Source organism: Equus caballus, chromosome 5, assembly GCF_041296265.1.
Source record: "Equus caballus isolate H_3958 breed thoroughbred chromosome 5, TB-T2T, whole genome shotgun sequence".
NCBI classification, from domain to species: Eukaryota; Metazoa; Chordata; class Mammalia; order Perissodactyla; family Equidae; genus Equus; species Equus caballus.
Window position 1 is genome coordinate 27,119,057 of NC_091688.1, and position 16,977 is coordinate 27,136,033.

The 16,977-nt window shown below is 48.8% G+C and overlaps 1 protein-coding gene across 2 annotated transcripts in view; it reads left to right on the forward strand.

Moving 5' to 3' along the window:
- The window catches only part of PLXNA2 (plexin A2), a 213,014-nt gene that overhangs the window by 24,896 nt on the left and 171,141 nt on the right, over positions 1-16,977 (forward strand). For both annotated transcript variants that reach the window (XM_023640785.2, XM_023640786.2), the window contains 2 exons: positions 790-2,057; positions 7,280-7,462. In XM_023640785.2, coding sequence (XP_023496553.2) covers positions 825-2,057; positions 7,280-7,462 — 1,416 coding nt within the window. In that variant the 5' untranslated portion in view covers positions 790-824. The remainder of the gene's footprint in view (positions 1-789; positions 2,058-7,279; positions 7,463-16,977) is intronic.

Below are 16,977 nucleotides of genomic sequence, written 5' to 3' on the forward strand. Positions count from 1 at the left end.
GGGAGGCAGTGGCTGGCATCCTGCTGTCCCAGGGGAGCATGGGGGGCTATCCATCCATCTCCCTGGAGCTTTTCAGGCTCCTGAATGGCACATGTGGGAATGCCAGTCCTGTTGGCCAGCACGCATTTCACTTTTCTAACAAGTTTAACAGCAAATGATCAGGGACTCTTCTTTCTGCAAAGAATGAGGCTGAGGGGCAGCAAGAGGCACTGCTATTCGGGGTGACCAGCCCTTCTTCCCTGCGGAGGACAGAGCACGAGAAAGTAAGGAAACACAGCATTGTGAGGGGATGGAAGTCTGACATAAGGAGGAATTGTGTTTGCGTTATCAGACTCTGGGAGCAGTTGACAGGGAGAGCCTACGAGAGGGCCTGACTAACAAGCTTTTAAAGAACAGGAGAGATTTCCACTTGACTGGGAGAGGACAGATGTGACGACTGGGTAGGGAAGACTGGCTTTAGTCCGACACGGGGATCAACTGGCTAGGTGAACTTAAACAGCCTTTTAACCTCTCTGAGAGATAAAAAACGATGTCTTAAGAGGACAGAAATAGAGATGCTTTGTAAAGTGAAAAAAAGCATTTTACAGCGTAAAGGCTGGAGACCAAAATAGATAATAGGATTCCCTGAACAGCCCGAAGAGGGAGAAAGTATGTTAAAAATAGAAAAACTGAAATACAGAGGGAAAGGACTCACAGAGCTAGCCAGAACTGGGACCCTGGGTCAAGCAATCCTATTCACACCTCCCAGGACTTAGTTTTCCTCTGACCACTCTGCCTTGTGTTTTCCAGAACCATGTAAGGGCCAAGCCAGGAAGGTGGAGTAGATGAGAGCTCAGAGGATCTGTCTCCTCGTCCTCGCCCCACTCAGAATGGAACAGAGGAGGCCCTGGCCACGGGCCGCAGAGGTTGACAGCTGGTCTGTGGTCCTGCTCTCGGTGGTCTGGGTGATGCTGGCCCCCCAGGCCGCCAGCATGCCTCAGTTCAGCACTTTCCACTCTGAGAACCGTGACTGGACCTTCAACCACTTGACTGTCCACCGAGGGACAGGGGCGGTGTACGTGGGGGCCATCAACCGGGTGTACAAACTGACGGGCAACCTGACCATCCAGGTGGCTCACAAGACCGGGCCGGAAGAGGACAACAAGTCTTGTTACCCACCCCTCATCGTGCAGCCCTGCAGCGAGGTGCTGACCCTCACCAACAACGTCAACAAGCTGCTCATCATTGACTACTCTGAGAACCGCCTGCTGGCCTGCGGGAGCCTCTACCAGGGCGTCTGCAAGCTGCTGAGGCTGGACGACCTCTTCATCCTGGTGGAGCCATCCCACAAGAAGGAGCACTACCTGTCCAGCGTCAACAAGACGGGGACGATGTATGGGGTGATCGTGCACTCTGAGGGCGAGGATGGCAAGCTCTTCATTGGCACTGCCGTGGATGGAAAGCAAGATTACTTCCCAACTCTGTCCAGTCGGAAGCTGCCCCGTGACCCGGAGTCCTCTGCCATGCTTGACTACGAGCTACATAGTGATTTCGTCTCCTCCCTCATCAAGATCCCTTCGGACACCCTGGCCCTGGTCTCCCATTTTGACATCTTCTACATCTATGGCTTCGCCAGCGGGGGCTTCGTCTACTTCCTCACTGTCCAGCCCGAGACCCCGGAAGGCGTGGCCATCAACTCCGCTGGAGACCTCTTCTACACCTCCCGCATCGTGCGTCTCTGCAAGGATGACCCCAAGTTCCACTCCTACGTGTCCTTGCCCTTTGGCTGTACTCGGGCTGGGGTGGAATACCGCCTCCTGCAGGCTGCTTACCTCGCCAAGCCTGGGGACTCCCTGGCCCAGGCCTTCAACATCAGCAGCCAGGATGACGTGCTCTTTGCCATCTTCTCCAAAGGGCAGAAGCAATATCACCACCCGCCAGATGACTCTGCCCTCTGTGCCTTCCCCATCCGGGCCATCAACTTGCAGATCAAGGAGCGCCTGCAGTCCTGCTACCAGGGGGAGGGTAATCTGGAGCTCAACTGGCTGCTGGGGAAGGATGTCCAGTGCACCAAGGCGGTAAGGAGGGTCAACTCGCTCTACTCCTGGTCTGAGATTCGGGCTCTGACTTTCCTTCCAGAGCCCCATTGCACATGCTGCTCCAGACCACCACGGGCCTAAAATGAGAGAGGCTTCGAGGCTCACATTATGGGGAGTAACCAATAACACACATTCTGATGTGTACAGACACTTGGGTCATGTTTGTTGATCCACTGAGTCATTCCAAATATATATTTCGAGGGGCCCCCACCACACCAGGCACCGCTGGCTTCAGTGGGAACCATACAGTGAAGCTCCCTGCCCTCATGGAGCTTTGATTGGTGAGGCAAGGCAATAAATACATAAAACAGCTCTTCTGTCAAATGGTGATAATTGCCATAGAGAAAAATAAAGCAGGGAAGTGGGGAGAGGTAGTACCCAACAGGATTGATTCATTGAGAAAGTGGCATTTGAACAAAGATTGAGGGAGGTGAGGAAATGAGCCATGAGGGTATCTGGGGAAAGCATTCCAGAGAGAGGGAGCAGCAAGTGCAGAGAATTCAGGGCATGCCTGGAGTGTGTGAGGAACGGCAGGGAGGATATCACAGTGGGCTCAGAGCATGTGGAAGAAAGGGTGGTAGGAGATGAGCCTGGTCAGAGATAACAAGGACCAGATCTTGTATATGTGGGGCCTTGTGGGCCACTGTGAGGCCAAGTCAGGGGATTGGGGTGGCAAGTGGATATGTAAGTCAGAGGAGAAGGAAGGCAGTCAAGCTTGACTAATAGATTGACAACTGGAGAAGAAGAATCAGGAGTCTGGGCAAAGGGAAAATAGGAGAGGAAGGGGAGCTCAGGATCCAGATCGGAGGACAGCAGAGATAGAAAATCAGTAGCAAGCACTGTCCTGTGAGGGGCAAGATGCTGCCATCTAAGTGGTCACCATGATCCACACATCCATCCATCCATCCATCCATCCATCCATTTATCTCCATCCATCCATCCATCCATCTACCCATCTCTCCATCCATTCATTCATTCCCTCCCTCTATCCATCCAGATTCCTCCATTCACTCATCCCTCCATCCATTTATAAGAAAATATAAGATATTCTGAGTGCCCAGCACCGTACTGGGCACTGGGAATACAAACACAAAAAGATGTCATCACTATTCTCACGTATCTCATAATCTAGTGGGAGAAAGAGAGAGATAAAAATAGCTGGCAATGTAACGTAGTAGCTAAGAGTTCAGGCTTCAGAGACAAAGTTCAAATTCCATCTATGCTGCTTCCTGGCTTCAGAAGTAACTTAACATCTCTACGTTATCATCTGTGAAATGGGAATCATAATACCTGCCTCATGGGATGATCAGATATAATATACAATATATATAAAATATAATATGTGGCAAGATTAGCACCATGCCTGACCTGTTAGGTTTACCATTATTAGTTAACTCTTATGCCATGTGGCAAGTGCTCAGATAGATTTCTGTGCAAAGTGCTGTGGACTCTGGATCTGCAGCCTGGGGAAAAATCTGAGACCAAGGGGCCCATATGGCTGTCTTCTGAGTACCCTACATTGAATGTGCCTGCTGTTGGGACCAAAAGCCACTTCTTAAAGCAAGAAAAGAGATCACGTCCTGGCTCCACTTCTGTTTCTACAGAGCTTGGTTCCACATTGGCTTGGTGTGATAGGATAGAAGTTAAGACAATAGGCTTTGAAATCCAACAGATTTGTGTTTAAAAATCAGTTCTACCACTTAAAACTGTATGACTTTGGGCAAGTTATGTCCCTGGTCTGAGCTGTAATTTTTTCATTTTTAAAATAGAGATAATAGTACCCTCTTTTTATGGTTATTATGAGGATTAAATAGAAAATGTATGTAAAATGCTTAGCACAATACCTGGCACATAATAAGCATTCAATAAATGGCAGCTATAATTAGTAATATTAATCATCATCATAAAGAACCAGTTATTTGCTGTTATTTCACTGTTATAAAATGAGGAGGTTGAACTAGATAATTTCCAGAGTTCTTTATAGCACTGAAATTCTGTAACCTATGGCCCCAGCCAATCAGGAGAAGTGGAGAGGAAATGCAAGGGTTAACTCCCTTATGGAGTCCTGCCGGTCCCCATTGCCCAGAGGGGGCCTTGTCAGGAGGAAACTGCTGATTCCTGCCTGCTTCTGAGCCAGAGGGAAGAGGAAGCCGCCACCCTTCTCTGGCTCCAGTGGTTTGCAGAGACAAGCCCGGGCTAGTGACCAAAGAAAGACCAGCACAGGCACTGGGAGAAAGGTGACAGCAGGTAGGACCAGGACTTCAGAAAGAACAGCCCCTCACTGCTGCCCCCACCACCCTTGAGCATTACACTCTTCTGGTGCAGCCTTGACAGAGGGGTGGAAGGGTTACAACAAGAGAGGCCTCTTAAAATCCTTGTAATTCAAGGAGTCCCAGACCTGGGGACCCAGAGATATTGTGGTTCCAGGGCTTAATTTTAACATGATCTCTGGACTAACATGGAACTCTCAGATAAAGGATTTGAGCTCAGCCCCCAGAAGAGGGATGAGGAAGGGAATATCACTCACTTAATAGTAGCTATGTCCTAAAGGCTATGCTGGGCCATGTAAGTGTTATCTCACTTGATCCTCAATAAGATCCTATAAAGCAAAGATTATCATCCCCATTTTACAGATGGAAAAACAAAGACCCACAAAGACTAAATAAACTGCTTACATCCATACAACTAGAAATGACAAAGCAGGGATGGTAATTCAGTTTAGCCCATATTTCTGAGTCCAAGTTCTTTCTGTTTAGCCCTGCTGCTTCTAAGGAAAGCCACACTCCACGCTCTTACCATTTGAGTGAAAGTAAAGAGGCATCAGGTGTTTGGGAATATCTGACAAGTTAGAGAAGAAAGAAAGAAATGCCAGCCAATCTGAAGATTCTAGATTCAGTATAGATGTAGAGAAATCCACAATCACCAGCAAGTTTTTTGCTTCTGTCATCATTTCTCAGAAGCTGGCTTAAGCTATGCATGTGCACAGACTCTGCAGCCTTGCCAGACCCTGGAGAAAGTGGGAAAGAAACTGAAGTCATGAAATCAAGGACTTTCAGAGCTGAAAGGAAGCTTGACGATTGTCTGGTCTAATCCTTTCACTTTACAGATGAGAAAATTCAGGCTCAGAGAGGGTACTTGACATAAGGTCACATGGCTGGATAGTGGCAGAGACAGGACTACAGTCCAGATTTCCTCAATCTTACCAGGGCACCTGCTGCCTACAGTGTAGAGATGAGAAAGAGAAGTAGAAAATGTACAAAGCAGTAGCTGATTCCTCTGACCTGCCTTTGTAGGGAGCCTGAAGTTTAAATGATTGGCTCCCATGATGTGCTGGTAAATATTAAACAAATGGCTATATGCAGGCAATGGTGGTGGGAGGTGGGGAGCCTTGATTAGAAGCATTTGTCAATTTCTATGGTGTAAATACTCCCACAATGGATGATTTTAAGCCACCAATGTGATGTCACTTTTAATGCAGAGTGCAGAGATGTACAGTCATCCCTCATGAGCTGGCTCCAGCATACTACTGCTTCATTTCCTTCCTGAGAAGCTTATCCCTTTTGCTGTGTGGGGCTCCATATTACCCAGAGTTCAAGGTTATCTTTAACCTAAAATAAGTTCCTTTTCCTGAAGTGTACACACACACACACACCCACACACGGGCCGCACCACCATTCCTAGCAGTAGCAGGAGCAGCAGCTCATTATAAAACACCAAGAAATCACAAGATATGAGTCCCTATTCCCGTTGGATCTGAGATGGGAATGGAAGGGAAGTCCCTGGTTTACAGAAGAATCACATGTCCTGGCTCATAAACCAGTTATTCCAAGGAAGTGAGGCTTTCAGGGAATGACTCGTCAGCCCGCTCTTCCCTGGTCGGTGTGAGGAGGGGGTTGAGGGGAACAGGTTACAGGTTTCTCCCCGATGTTTTCTATGCTTCCCACGACAGTCATTTCCTTCCACCTCTGGGATGCCTTTCCAGACCCAGAAGGACCAGCTGCCACAAGACTCAGGGCTCTTTCTTGCCCAGAGTCTACAGCTTTTGCCCACAGGATTCCATGGTGTGTAGTCACCTGGAGCATTTCAGAGGACCCATCATGGCCAGCCCCAGGATAGGCACTGTGCAGAGATACAAGCCCTCCACAGCACCTGTGCTCAGGAAGGATAGTCTTTTTTTTTTAATTTTAACTGAATGAAATCTTAGAAATAATCAATTTAGCATCCCCTTGAGCAGCCCTGAAAGAGGATGTTACTGGTCCAAGTTTACACAGCCGCTTAGTGGTACAGCAGAGGCTGAAATTGAGGTCTTCTCACTTTCTGTCCAGCTATGTTTTTATATGCTCAAGGTGATCATCTTTCAAAAGTGTCCCAGTCTCTCCTGAAAGATACTCTTTATACAGGCACACCACCACTGCCTTCAAAAGCCTGGTAATAGGAAGGTCATTGCCCCCAGAATTCTCTTTTATTTATAGCTACCTGAACATTTTTGAAGACCTGTAATACAATAGGGGAAATCATCGTGCAGCTTAACAAAACTCTTTTGATGCATTATTTTATTTGCTCCTCAATAATTCTCCCAGAAAGGTGGCCAGGTAGTATGACAAATGAAGAAACTGAGGTTTATGTAGATTATGTAGATTCCCAAGTATAAGGCCCTGCTCGATATTATGATGACCCTTTTTAATCTATCCCCAGTGTAGGATGCGGTGAATAATTCAATGGCTTAAAATGCCTTATGCCCAAAGGCAGACCTTGCAGCTCAAGAAACAAACAAGAAAGCCTCTCCGGGCTGGTAGAAATCCTATAGTGTTGCCTTTAGATTGAACCTCCATTGTCTAAATAGAAAGATCACCACAGAATGGCATGGTCCACAGGGACATTAAAATGACTAGAAAATGAGTTCTAGCAATCAGCCTTACAAATTACCCTGGATCTCTTGGCAGAAAAGTGAATGGGTGACTGCAGGTGAGTGAGATGCAGGCTGCTGGTTCCTCCGTCTGGTTTCAGGGGAGCCAGTGTAGGATTGGTGGGTCAGCTGGTGAGACATTTTTGTGTACATCGTGTGTTACACCCCTGAACCCCAGGTCTGTCCCTCTCGGAGGCCCGGTGTCCTAGGGCTGGCGGTCGGGCGTGGGTTAGTGTAGAATGACTCTGTCATGCCTTCGCTGCTATTCACTCCAATTTCCTCCCCTTCGCTCCAGCCTGTCCCCATCGATGACAACTTCTGTGGACTGGACATCAACCAGCCACTTGGAGGCTCGACTCCAGTGGAGGGCCTGACCCTGTACACCACCAGCCGGGACCGCATGACCTCAGTGGCCTCCTATGTTTACAACGGCTACAGCGTGGTTTTTGTGGGAACTAAGAGCGGCAAGCTGAAAAAGGTAAGAGTCTGGGAGCCCAGACGCGCCCATGCCGTTCAGCTCCTCAGCTGAGAGCCCCTTCTGGAAGGGAGCTGTTGCTCGAGACGTAAGTACAGGCAACTCTTAATTTTCTTGGGCGGGGGGAGATTAGAATAGGAGGGCTAATTTTGTGTCTTGTCTTCTAGCTGCTTCCCCCAGCCATTAGTCAGTGAGCATCTAGGGAATGCAAATTATTTCAGTATTGCCCAGACTCTAAGGAATTAAGAAGGTGCATCTGCCTAAAGGAGGAAAAGAAATCACTCTTTATCTCCAAATCACGTAGAACTGATTTTTTGACTCTCTGTATTATGAATCACCCACATCATAAATCCCTCTGCACGGCCTGCAGAGTTGAATGTCCTGGTCAGAAGTCTTTGTTGAGTTCAAAGCAGCTGGTTGAAGGAGATTATGAATCCCAATGCTGAGAAACCGGGCAAATGGCGCTGCTGCTCTCCAAGGGCATGTGGTGCCATTCTGCTTCTTCCCTCTTCCTGCAATCACAGGCACTTCCCCCCAGCAGCCCCACCCTCCAAGACCTGAGCTGCCAGGAGGAAGTAGACATGTTATCCCGTGCCTGCCCTGGGCACCTCTGCCAGCTGGAGGGCACGGGCTGTCTGAGGCTGGCAGCACCGGAGGCCTCTTGTACGGCAGGCCAAAGCCAACAGCTTGTACCTGCTTGTCTGGTGCTTAGGGTGCAGAGACGGAGCACAATCTGGTTCATTATGTGGGATTACAGCAGCCACATTCTTTCCGGTCCCAGCTAATCCCTTTTCCCAAGCTTACCCTCCTGCCACCGTGCCCCAGTCCCACCACCTGTGGATCAAGGCACATGCAAGGCCTCACTGAATCTCACCCTTTGATGTTGACATCACCCCTGTAGCTCTTTCCTCGTAATCCATTTAGAGCCTCTGGAGAAAGGTTGTTTGGGAATGTGGAAGGAGGGTGCCAGGGAGGGAGCCTGAGGAAGAATTTCCATGTTCTGCTTGTCCTGGGTTGCTGCCAGAGAAGGTGAGAAATACTGGTCTGGTTTTATGTGGAGGTGCTGAACCTTCCAGACCTCTTCTGCTTCTCATGATACCAAAGCCCTTTAACTCTTTCCTGGCTCTCTGGAGAGGTTCCTTCTTGTTCCTGTCCTGTGCCCTCTGTCTGGGTCCACAGTCTTGTGCTTTTCGGCACAGGGAAGAGAGGATGAGCGTGGTCCCTGCATTTGCTTTCCCAATGTGGGGGAGGGAAGGAGTTGCCTTATGAGATTCCACTAAGATTTAAGAGTGGCATATTCTACCAGGACAGGGTTCAACTTGGGCCCCTGTGGCTGGCTACTGCCCTGCTCTCGGCCAGAGTTACCTACACAGTTGGGTAGATTGTGCCTTGCACAGGGACATTGGGCCAAGGGATCTATAGGAGTTGAAATCCAGTCTCAGCAATCCTTGTCAAGCCATGGACCCTAGGGTATAAACATCCACCCAGAGGGGCTTCTCCTACTGCTTCATCTGCCCCTAGAGACCACCTTTTTCTGAATTGCACAAAGGCTTTCTAGGGGCCAACAGTAGCCACAGCTAGCACGTTCCCCCATCCTTCCTACATCTTCAATTGCTGTTCTGGATCATTCTGTAACTCTGTTTATCTTCTTTATTCTCTTGAAAGTTCTATTAAAGGCTGAATTTTATTTATTTTCTTCCTTTGTGGGGGCTTATTCATTTTTTTTATGAATTTTTCATGTTTATTTCCTTCTCCCTGCCTAATCCTTTCACCAAGTGTTCACACATGCGATAGGCCCCAAAACTGTTTTGAAAGATAGAACCATTCTTTAAGGAAACTTAGAGATTATCTGGCCCAATACCCTAATTATTCAGCAGGGAAACTGAGGCCCAGAGAAGAAGAATGACTTGTTCAAGCATACAGACTAGGACAAGTTGCTTCTTGCCCTGACATCCAATTTGGCACCCATTTTGCTTAAACAGCCAGGGAGCCTGAGGATGGAGGCTGAGAAGCGTCTTCTGGTCCAGGCTTGCTACAGAGTGCAGCCAGGGGCTAGTGCCTCCACTCTCTTGGGTCCTAGATCTGAGTGAAGGAATTAATGTTTGCCGAATGCATGGATGAGGGCAGAATAAAGGAAGAGAGACCCAGCCAAACTCTGAGTAACCCTTGTGCTCACCTTCCCCGTCCCGTCTCTCTGCATCTTGTGCAGCACAACCAGGGACTGCCAGGATGGAGGGGGAGCTTTCTAAGCCACACACCTGAGTTAGCCAAGTTCCCTTGGCCCTGTCGGACCCCTGGTGGACAAGTCACTGTGGAGACAAGTCATCGGGTTCAAGGACAAGGCTGGGGCATAGCTGCCCACAGCTTGTTCCAACCTGCAAGTTGGCTGCTCCTTCTCGCTCTTCACTTGGCCTTTCTCTGGCTGTTTCTATGAGCTCATAATACCCTTCCTTCTCTTCTATGCAATTCACCCTTCCTTTCCACCCACACTTCTTTGAGGCACCTGATACTCACACCCAGGCTCCGCTGGCCTCCCCTTTACCCACCCACGTGCCCCCGCCCCTCTCCAGACAAACGGCCCATGAAGAATTTATGGAATGTCCCCAGGAAACCCTACCATGGTCCAGGCCCCATAGCTCTTTCAACACAGGAAGGAAAATAAAGAAAAAAACTAGCTAAGAGTTTGGAGAGAGGAGGGAGGCAGGGTGCGTCAGCACTACTCACTTCTTCCCTGCCTGCCTAGGCGTCTGTCAGGCTGTCCAGCCCTCATCCACTGCAGCCCGTAGGAATAGGGTGTCCCTGAGCGGGGAAGTTTAGAGGAAGCAGAGACTCACTAGAAGTGGCATGACCACAAGGTGCTGTTATGTGCTGTGTCACATACTTGCTCATACACTATTCTCTGCTAGACACATGGAGAACATCACAAAGGAGGCCACTGCTTTCTGAGCCACAAAAACACAGGAGGAACAGGCAGAATAAGGATAAGAGCTGAAAATAAAGATGTGTAACACCTGCCTAGGCTAAGGGCCAGTGCATTACAGGTGGTAAGAAGATGGGCAAGGATTCACCACAAGGGTGGAATAATTTCAGAGAAACCAGCTGCCATCATGTGATTCACTTGGAAGGGCTTATCAGGGAGGAAGATTACCAGGATTTGCGTAAGGACTGAATGAGACAGATAAACTGATGAGTTGGGGGTGAGAGAGAAGGGCATTCTAGACCTTGGGTACCACGTTGAGAAGATGCAAGGCACGGGCAGGGAGGGTCTAGAGTGCACAGAGGGGCTTGGAGGACTTGGCAAGGTGGAAGGTGGAGGTAGACAGAGCACTGTGAGGATCCAGGCTCTAAGACGACCAAGTGAGAAGGGTATTTGGATTTTTGCTGACCACAAGGTCGACATGAACCAACTGTGTGATGCAGCTTTACCAAAGTTAATTAGTCTTCACCACACAAATAGAACAATTGCCAGGTCGTGAGAAGTGGTAGCTCCACTTTAAATTGGAGATAGCATTGTAAGACAGTGTTAATCCAACTAAAGTGCGAGATAAACGGGGGCTGGAAGGATGTGGGAGTCATGCTGTGTGAAGAATATTTTTAAAAGGATGTTAACCCAAGGAAAGAAGAGTAAAGCTGGAGACAAAACAACCTTCTTTAGATAATATAATTTATGGAGCACTTATTATGGGTCAGATGTTATTCTAAGAGCTTTATATCTATTAACTCATTTCATCTTTATGTAACTCTATGAGGTAGGTGCTGTTACACCTCCATTTTATAGATGAGGAAATGGAGGCCAACAAAGGTAAAGAAATGTGTCCAAAGCTACACAGCAAGTAAGAGGCAGAGCCAGGATTTGAACCTCAGTCATCTGGTTTCACAGTCTGCATGCTGAGCCGTGGGAGATGAATTAGACTTATTTGGTGTGTCCCCAGAGGGTAGAATAGGGTCATTGGGTAGGAGTCGTGGTAAAGTAGCTTTCCACTTCGTATAAGGAAGAAGTGTCTTGCGGCCAAACTGTCCCATAATGGAAAGAGTTGACTCAAGAGGGAATGAGCTCCCAGTCAGTGGAAATATTCAAGCAGAGACTGGATGGTCACTAATGAGGGAAGCAGAGTGGGGGCTCCTACACCAGCTGCAAGACCTTTACAATGATGCCACCGCTATTTCTCTCTGACTCCTTCAGTAGGAGTGGGTGATAAGGGAGGGCAGGCTGTGGCAAAGAGGAGGAGCAGAAAGGGAGGCCAGGCACCCTGGGCGTGGGCTTTGAAGTCATGGCTGGGTTCGCACTTGCCCTCAGAGCTTAGCAGAAAGCCCCTCAGGGTCGAGGAGGAGGTGCTTGTCACAGACAAGGCAAGGCATGGCCAAGATGATGAGGGCAGGCAGGCTTGGGGCAAGATGTAGGGGACGACAGTGATGACATTCCTCCTGGCTGAGAACAGGCTGTGGGAGTTCAGATAAGAGATGCTGGGAGCTAATACCAACTCGTGGATGGAGGGAGAGGAGTGGCAACAGGAACTGCAAACTCATCTACTAGGACTTCCCAGGTTGAAGGGAGGAGTTCAGGAGGCAATCCAGGCACAAGTCATGGGGCACAGGAGGGAAAGGGCCGAGCTGAGAAGGCAGAGGACACCAGGACATGGGAGGGCAGACTCTCAGGGTTCGGGGAAAAGTCCCTCTCGTTCTATCTCTCCATTTGCAGCTGCTCCAACTGCCACCTCAGTCCTGGCTTTACCACCCTACAGGCCTCCTCTAGCTCCTCGGCCCAGGGTCTTGCACAGCAGCAGGAATTGTGGTCTCTGTTCTCTGTCCTCACTGGAAGCCTCACCTGCTGCCCAAGGGATGCTGACATCCCCTCTACCCTATCCCGTGAAGCGCTGAGAGTAGCACCCTCCTCAGACCCCCTTCGGCATGTCATTTTGCTTCAACAGCATCTGACATGGAAGCAGCTGCTAACGTGTCCAATTCTCTTGAGAGTCACAGATCCCAAAGGACATGGACCCTCTTTTTCATATTTATGTCACTCATCCAACATCTCTCACACAATTAGATGCTCATTAAATTTACCTCAAATTTATCGGGTACTGACTCCATGACGCACACCTATTTGCACTGACTAGAATAGAACCAGACACCAAGAGTGACTCCTGTTGACGTGGCTAGTTCACAAAGGAAGGAAGTTAGGATGTGTTGGATAGGCCGGTGGAGGAAGGGGAGGGTTGGCGTGGCGGTGGGATGAGGAGTCAAGAAAACAAGAGAACTGCTGGTGGGTAACAGGAAAAGAGGCTGTTTTCTGGTTAACAGTCTTTGGAAGACGGTGGAGTGGTGCTCTCAGAAATGTTGACTGGGGTGGAAGAAGGGGAGAGCATTTACGCTGTTGCCTGGAGATCCCCAGAACAGCGTGGACAGCCGTCGGCCTCATGTGGATCAGATGTAGGCTTGCCTGCAGCAAGGAGGCATGTATGAAGGCCCAGGTCACCACTGCCCCCCACACCGCCAGCCCTCTGTTTATAGGACTCCTGGACATGTTTGCAAATCCTCAGAGACTTAGCCCCTTTCCAGTTCTGGCCCTGGCCTCTTTTGGCACCACCTTATTTCTCATTAGCTAACCACGGCCACTGAAATGCCTGTGAAATTCTTCAGGAAAATTCTTTCTGCCTTTCCCTAAGGGACATACCAACCCAGGCTCTCCAGCCTGCAGCCCACAGGAAGCCCTGACCTCCCAATCCTATTCTTCTCTTTCTAATCTCACAAATGGTTTACTATGCAAAGCCAGGAAAACTGAGCTGAGGCGCTGGGAAGAATCCATCGGGAGCACCAAAGTATTGACTCTCTCAAGCCCCGGGGTTATTGCTCTGTGATTTGATAACACTGATTATTTCCCAGATATCTTTCCATGGTCCTTTCCATCTTCCTCAAATCCTTCAACTACGATGGTGATTACCCCCTGCCTCTCTAGCCCGTGTCACAGAGTAGAAAACTGAGCCACAGAGATGTTGAGTATCTTGCCCAAGGTGATATGGCCCCTCCATTGGCAATATTGACATTGGCATTTATGCTTCCTCCCAAAACACACAGAAGTTCCTAACCTGTTACTTGGCTCCCTCATGGGTGGGGTTGTCTGGGCAGAGAGAAGGCCAAGTTGGATGAAAAGCTGAGAAACATGCCTTTCTCTCTGTGCCAACCCCACCAAACAATAGCCACTCGTTCCTCTGAGTGGAAATGATTCACTCGTCTCTCAGTGTGAACCCTGGATCAAGTAAACAACCAGGGCTGCAGGTCCAGTTCTAGGAGGCCTAGCAGGCTCTCCTGGGTCTGTGACCACTGACCGGATGCCCTTGCTGCCCCCAGGCATCTCAGCAGAGCTGGGGGCTGGGATAGTGGGGAGCAGGCGCCCTCTTCCCTTCCCCAGAGCCTGCATGGAAGAGGTGGGGTGGTGGCTCGGAGCTCACCACCACATCCCTAGTAATGAGTTTGGCTCCCTGCCCAGGCTCCCGCCGCCAAACTCGCTGTTTGTTTTGTTGTTTTATAGGCCTCTTGGGTCCGAAGAACTGGTCTTCTGAAAGCTGGGAAAGGCAGCATTTGGTTGGCACAGGGAAGGAGGCATATTTACAGAATCCCCCCACACCCCCGCCCCTCGCCACCACATCCCCCTGCTTGACCATGACAGGTGTAGAGAGCGGGAGTGAGTCTCTACCCAGAGCCCCAGCTGACCCCCGAGGAGGAGGCCCTGATCTCCCAGAGCCATTCTGAAAGGGAAGAGACTAAAGATTCATTTATTTTTCGCACCTTTTGTGCAGCGCTTTATATGCTTCAACCTCGGGCGACCCCTATCTGAGGCACGAGGCTGTGTATTCAGCAGGCTGCTTCGCAAATTTAAGAGTGAGCCCCTGGAGTGCAAGGCTTTATCATGAGACAAGTGAAGCACAGGGAACTGTGTTTCGGGGTGGGGGCCAGGGGAGGGGGGTTCTGAGTCAAGCTCACGGAATCCACATGACCCACATAGGCTATGCAAAATTTTCAAGAGGCCGAGGTTCTGATGTTTACAGAGCTCTCATCTTTAGGAAAATACAGACCACATAGATACACATCCTTGAGCTTTGCCTGCCTGTTGTTACAGAGCGTGGACTTATATCTCAGGGTTGGAGGGGACCTGTAAAGACTGCCTGGTTCCTTCCTCTGCCTTTGGATAGGGACCAATTTGCATAACAAAGAATATCTGAGCTTATGGGATGCAGTCCTGACTCCAACCCACAAGCTGTGTGTGGCCTCTGAGCTTCAGTTTCCTCATCTGTAAAATTAGGGCAATTATAGTACCTGCCTCATGAGATTGTAATGTGGATTAAGTGAAATAATTCATTATTGAACGAAAATTTATTGACTATCTACTGTGTGCCGTTTGCTGGGTATACAGTAGACAACAAACTGTCAAAATGCCTTTCCTAATGAAAATTATATCTTAATGTGGGAAGACAGACCAAAAAACATAGGTGAGCACAATATATAGTATGTTAGGAGATAAGCGCTAATGGAAAAAATACAGCATAAGGAAATAATTCATGTACAGTTTGGTGCCGAGCTGGAGCATATATGCACTTAACTATCACTACTATTGTTTCTTAACTTGTGAGCCTCAATTTATTTTATTCCATGGAGCAGGGTAGGAATAAACACTTTGCATAGCTAAGGGCTAAATGAAATCATGTATGAAAAGTACTTACTATAGTGCTTGGCATGAAAGTGCTTTCCATTATTATTACTAACATCTTTGAGGCTTTCCCCAAAGCCCGCTTCGACTCTGGCTCCCTGGGGGAGTGGTGCCGTCAGATCAGCCTCCTTTTTAGTGACATGTTTGCAAGGTCAGTTGGAGGAAGAGAATCCTGTCCCCTGCACCCCAGCTCTGAGTCATGGGAAAAAATACTTAGAAGACTAGACCAGCTGAGCCGAACTAATCTAATCCCGCTGGACATTGGCATCCAGCTGCATTAGTCACCAGTGAGAGGTTTCCGAGTCCCATATCACCAAACAATATGTACTGACCCCTCCCCAGGGCAGGGCTGGAGGAAGTGGCGGTTCCACTCTTGCAGCTTTGCAGAATTAACTAAAACGGGGCCATTTGCATGTTCCCAAGCCAACCATAATATCCTCGTGCTGCACAGCTCTGCCTCAGATTAACTGTGTGATTTCGGGGGGACCTCAGTTTCCTCAACTGGTCCATTAGTGCTGTGTTGCAAGATTGCTATGTCCACCAAACATGAGGGATGTAAAGTACATAACACAGAGCCTGATACATCGTAGGTGCTTAATAAATGGCAGCCACTGCTGCTGTTACCACTATTACTATGGGTATTATACAGCCACTCCCATACTATTACCATCCTTTTCTTCCAAGGGCCCAGATTCCCTTGATATCTTACCTCTTTAATCCCATAACATTTTCTGACGAACAGGAAGGGTTGGGATATTTCTCTGCTCTGTTGCAGATGGTGATACTGAAATTCAGAGAGATTATGGACTTGCTCGGGGTTACGAGGTCAATCAAGGGAAGTGTGGGAATTGGAACCAGTGCTACAAATATTTCAGGTGCAGATGGGCCCAGCACACATCTAGGTCACTTGTATAGTCGAGGATGATGGAGCTAAAGGTTGCAGCTAGCTGAACTTCTCTTTCCTTCTTGTTATCAAATGTTCTTCTGTCCAGGGAAGCAGGAAACATATGGAGATGCAAGGTGGTGAAGGTCAACCTGAGATTCTGTCCTTCTAAGTCTCTCTCTGGGATTCTATCCCTCTCCTGGCGTCAGCCTTCAGGAAGGTTTCTAGGCTCCAAGGGAGGCAGAAGTTTACCTGGTGCCACTGGGGTTGTCCCAGTCAGCCATCACTTTCCTAAACTGCATGCTGATTTTCTACTTTAAGGCGACTCCACTAGCTGGGTGTCCCCACCTAACCTGAAAAGGGCAATGGCCTCCATAGGCTTTAGTGACAAATCAGGAATTCTCATGTTTTCACGTTTGGGGGCTGGTGAGAGCGCAACCGAAGAAGGGGGAGAGGCCGTAGAGTTGAGACTCTACAGAAGGGTCAGACCCTTGAGGAGAAGACGGACTCCATGATGCAAGGTCAGGAATCTTCCCCTGACTTTATAGCTAGAAAGGACCTCAGAAAACTGGTCCAGCCTACAGACTTGGGGCAGGTGAGATGTTTATTGTTCTATTTTATGGATAAGATAGCTGAGGCCTGGAAAGGTTAAGTGCCCTGCTCAGAATCACCCAGGGTCTTAGCCTCAGGGGCAAGACTAAAATCCAGGTTTTAGATTCCAATTTTTGAGCCCTTCTCTCTGTATCATATGGAAGAACATTCCTGCTGCACAAAACGTCAGACTAACTCCACCTCTCATGCGAACATTCCCTAATCAGAACCTTAAAAGTGGTCTGGGGATCCTTCTCCGCAAGGCAAGAGTCCAGCTGAGCTTCCTATCCAAGGCCTGACCATACAGCCTTGCTCTGGGGTGACCAGTATCCCTAAGCC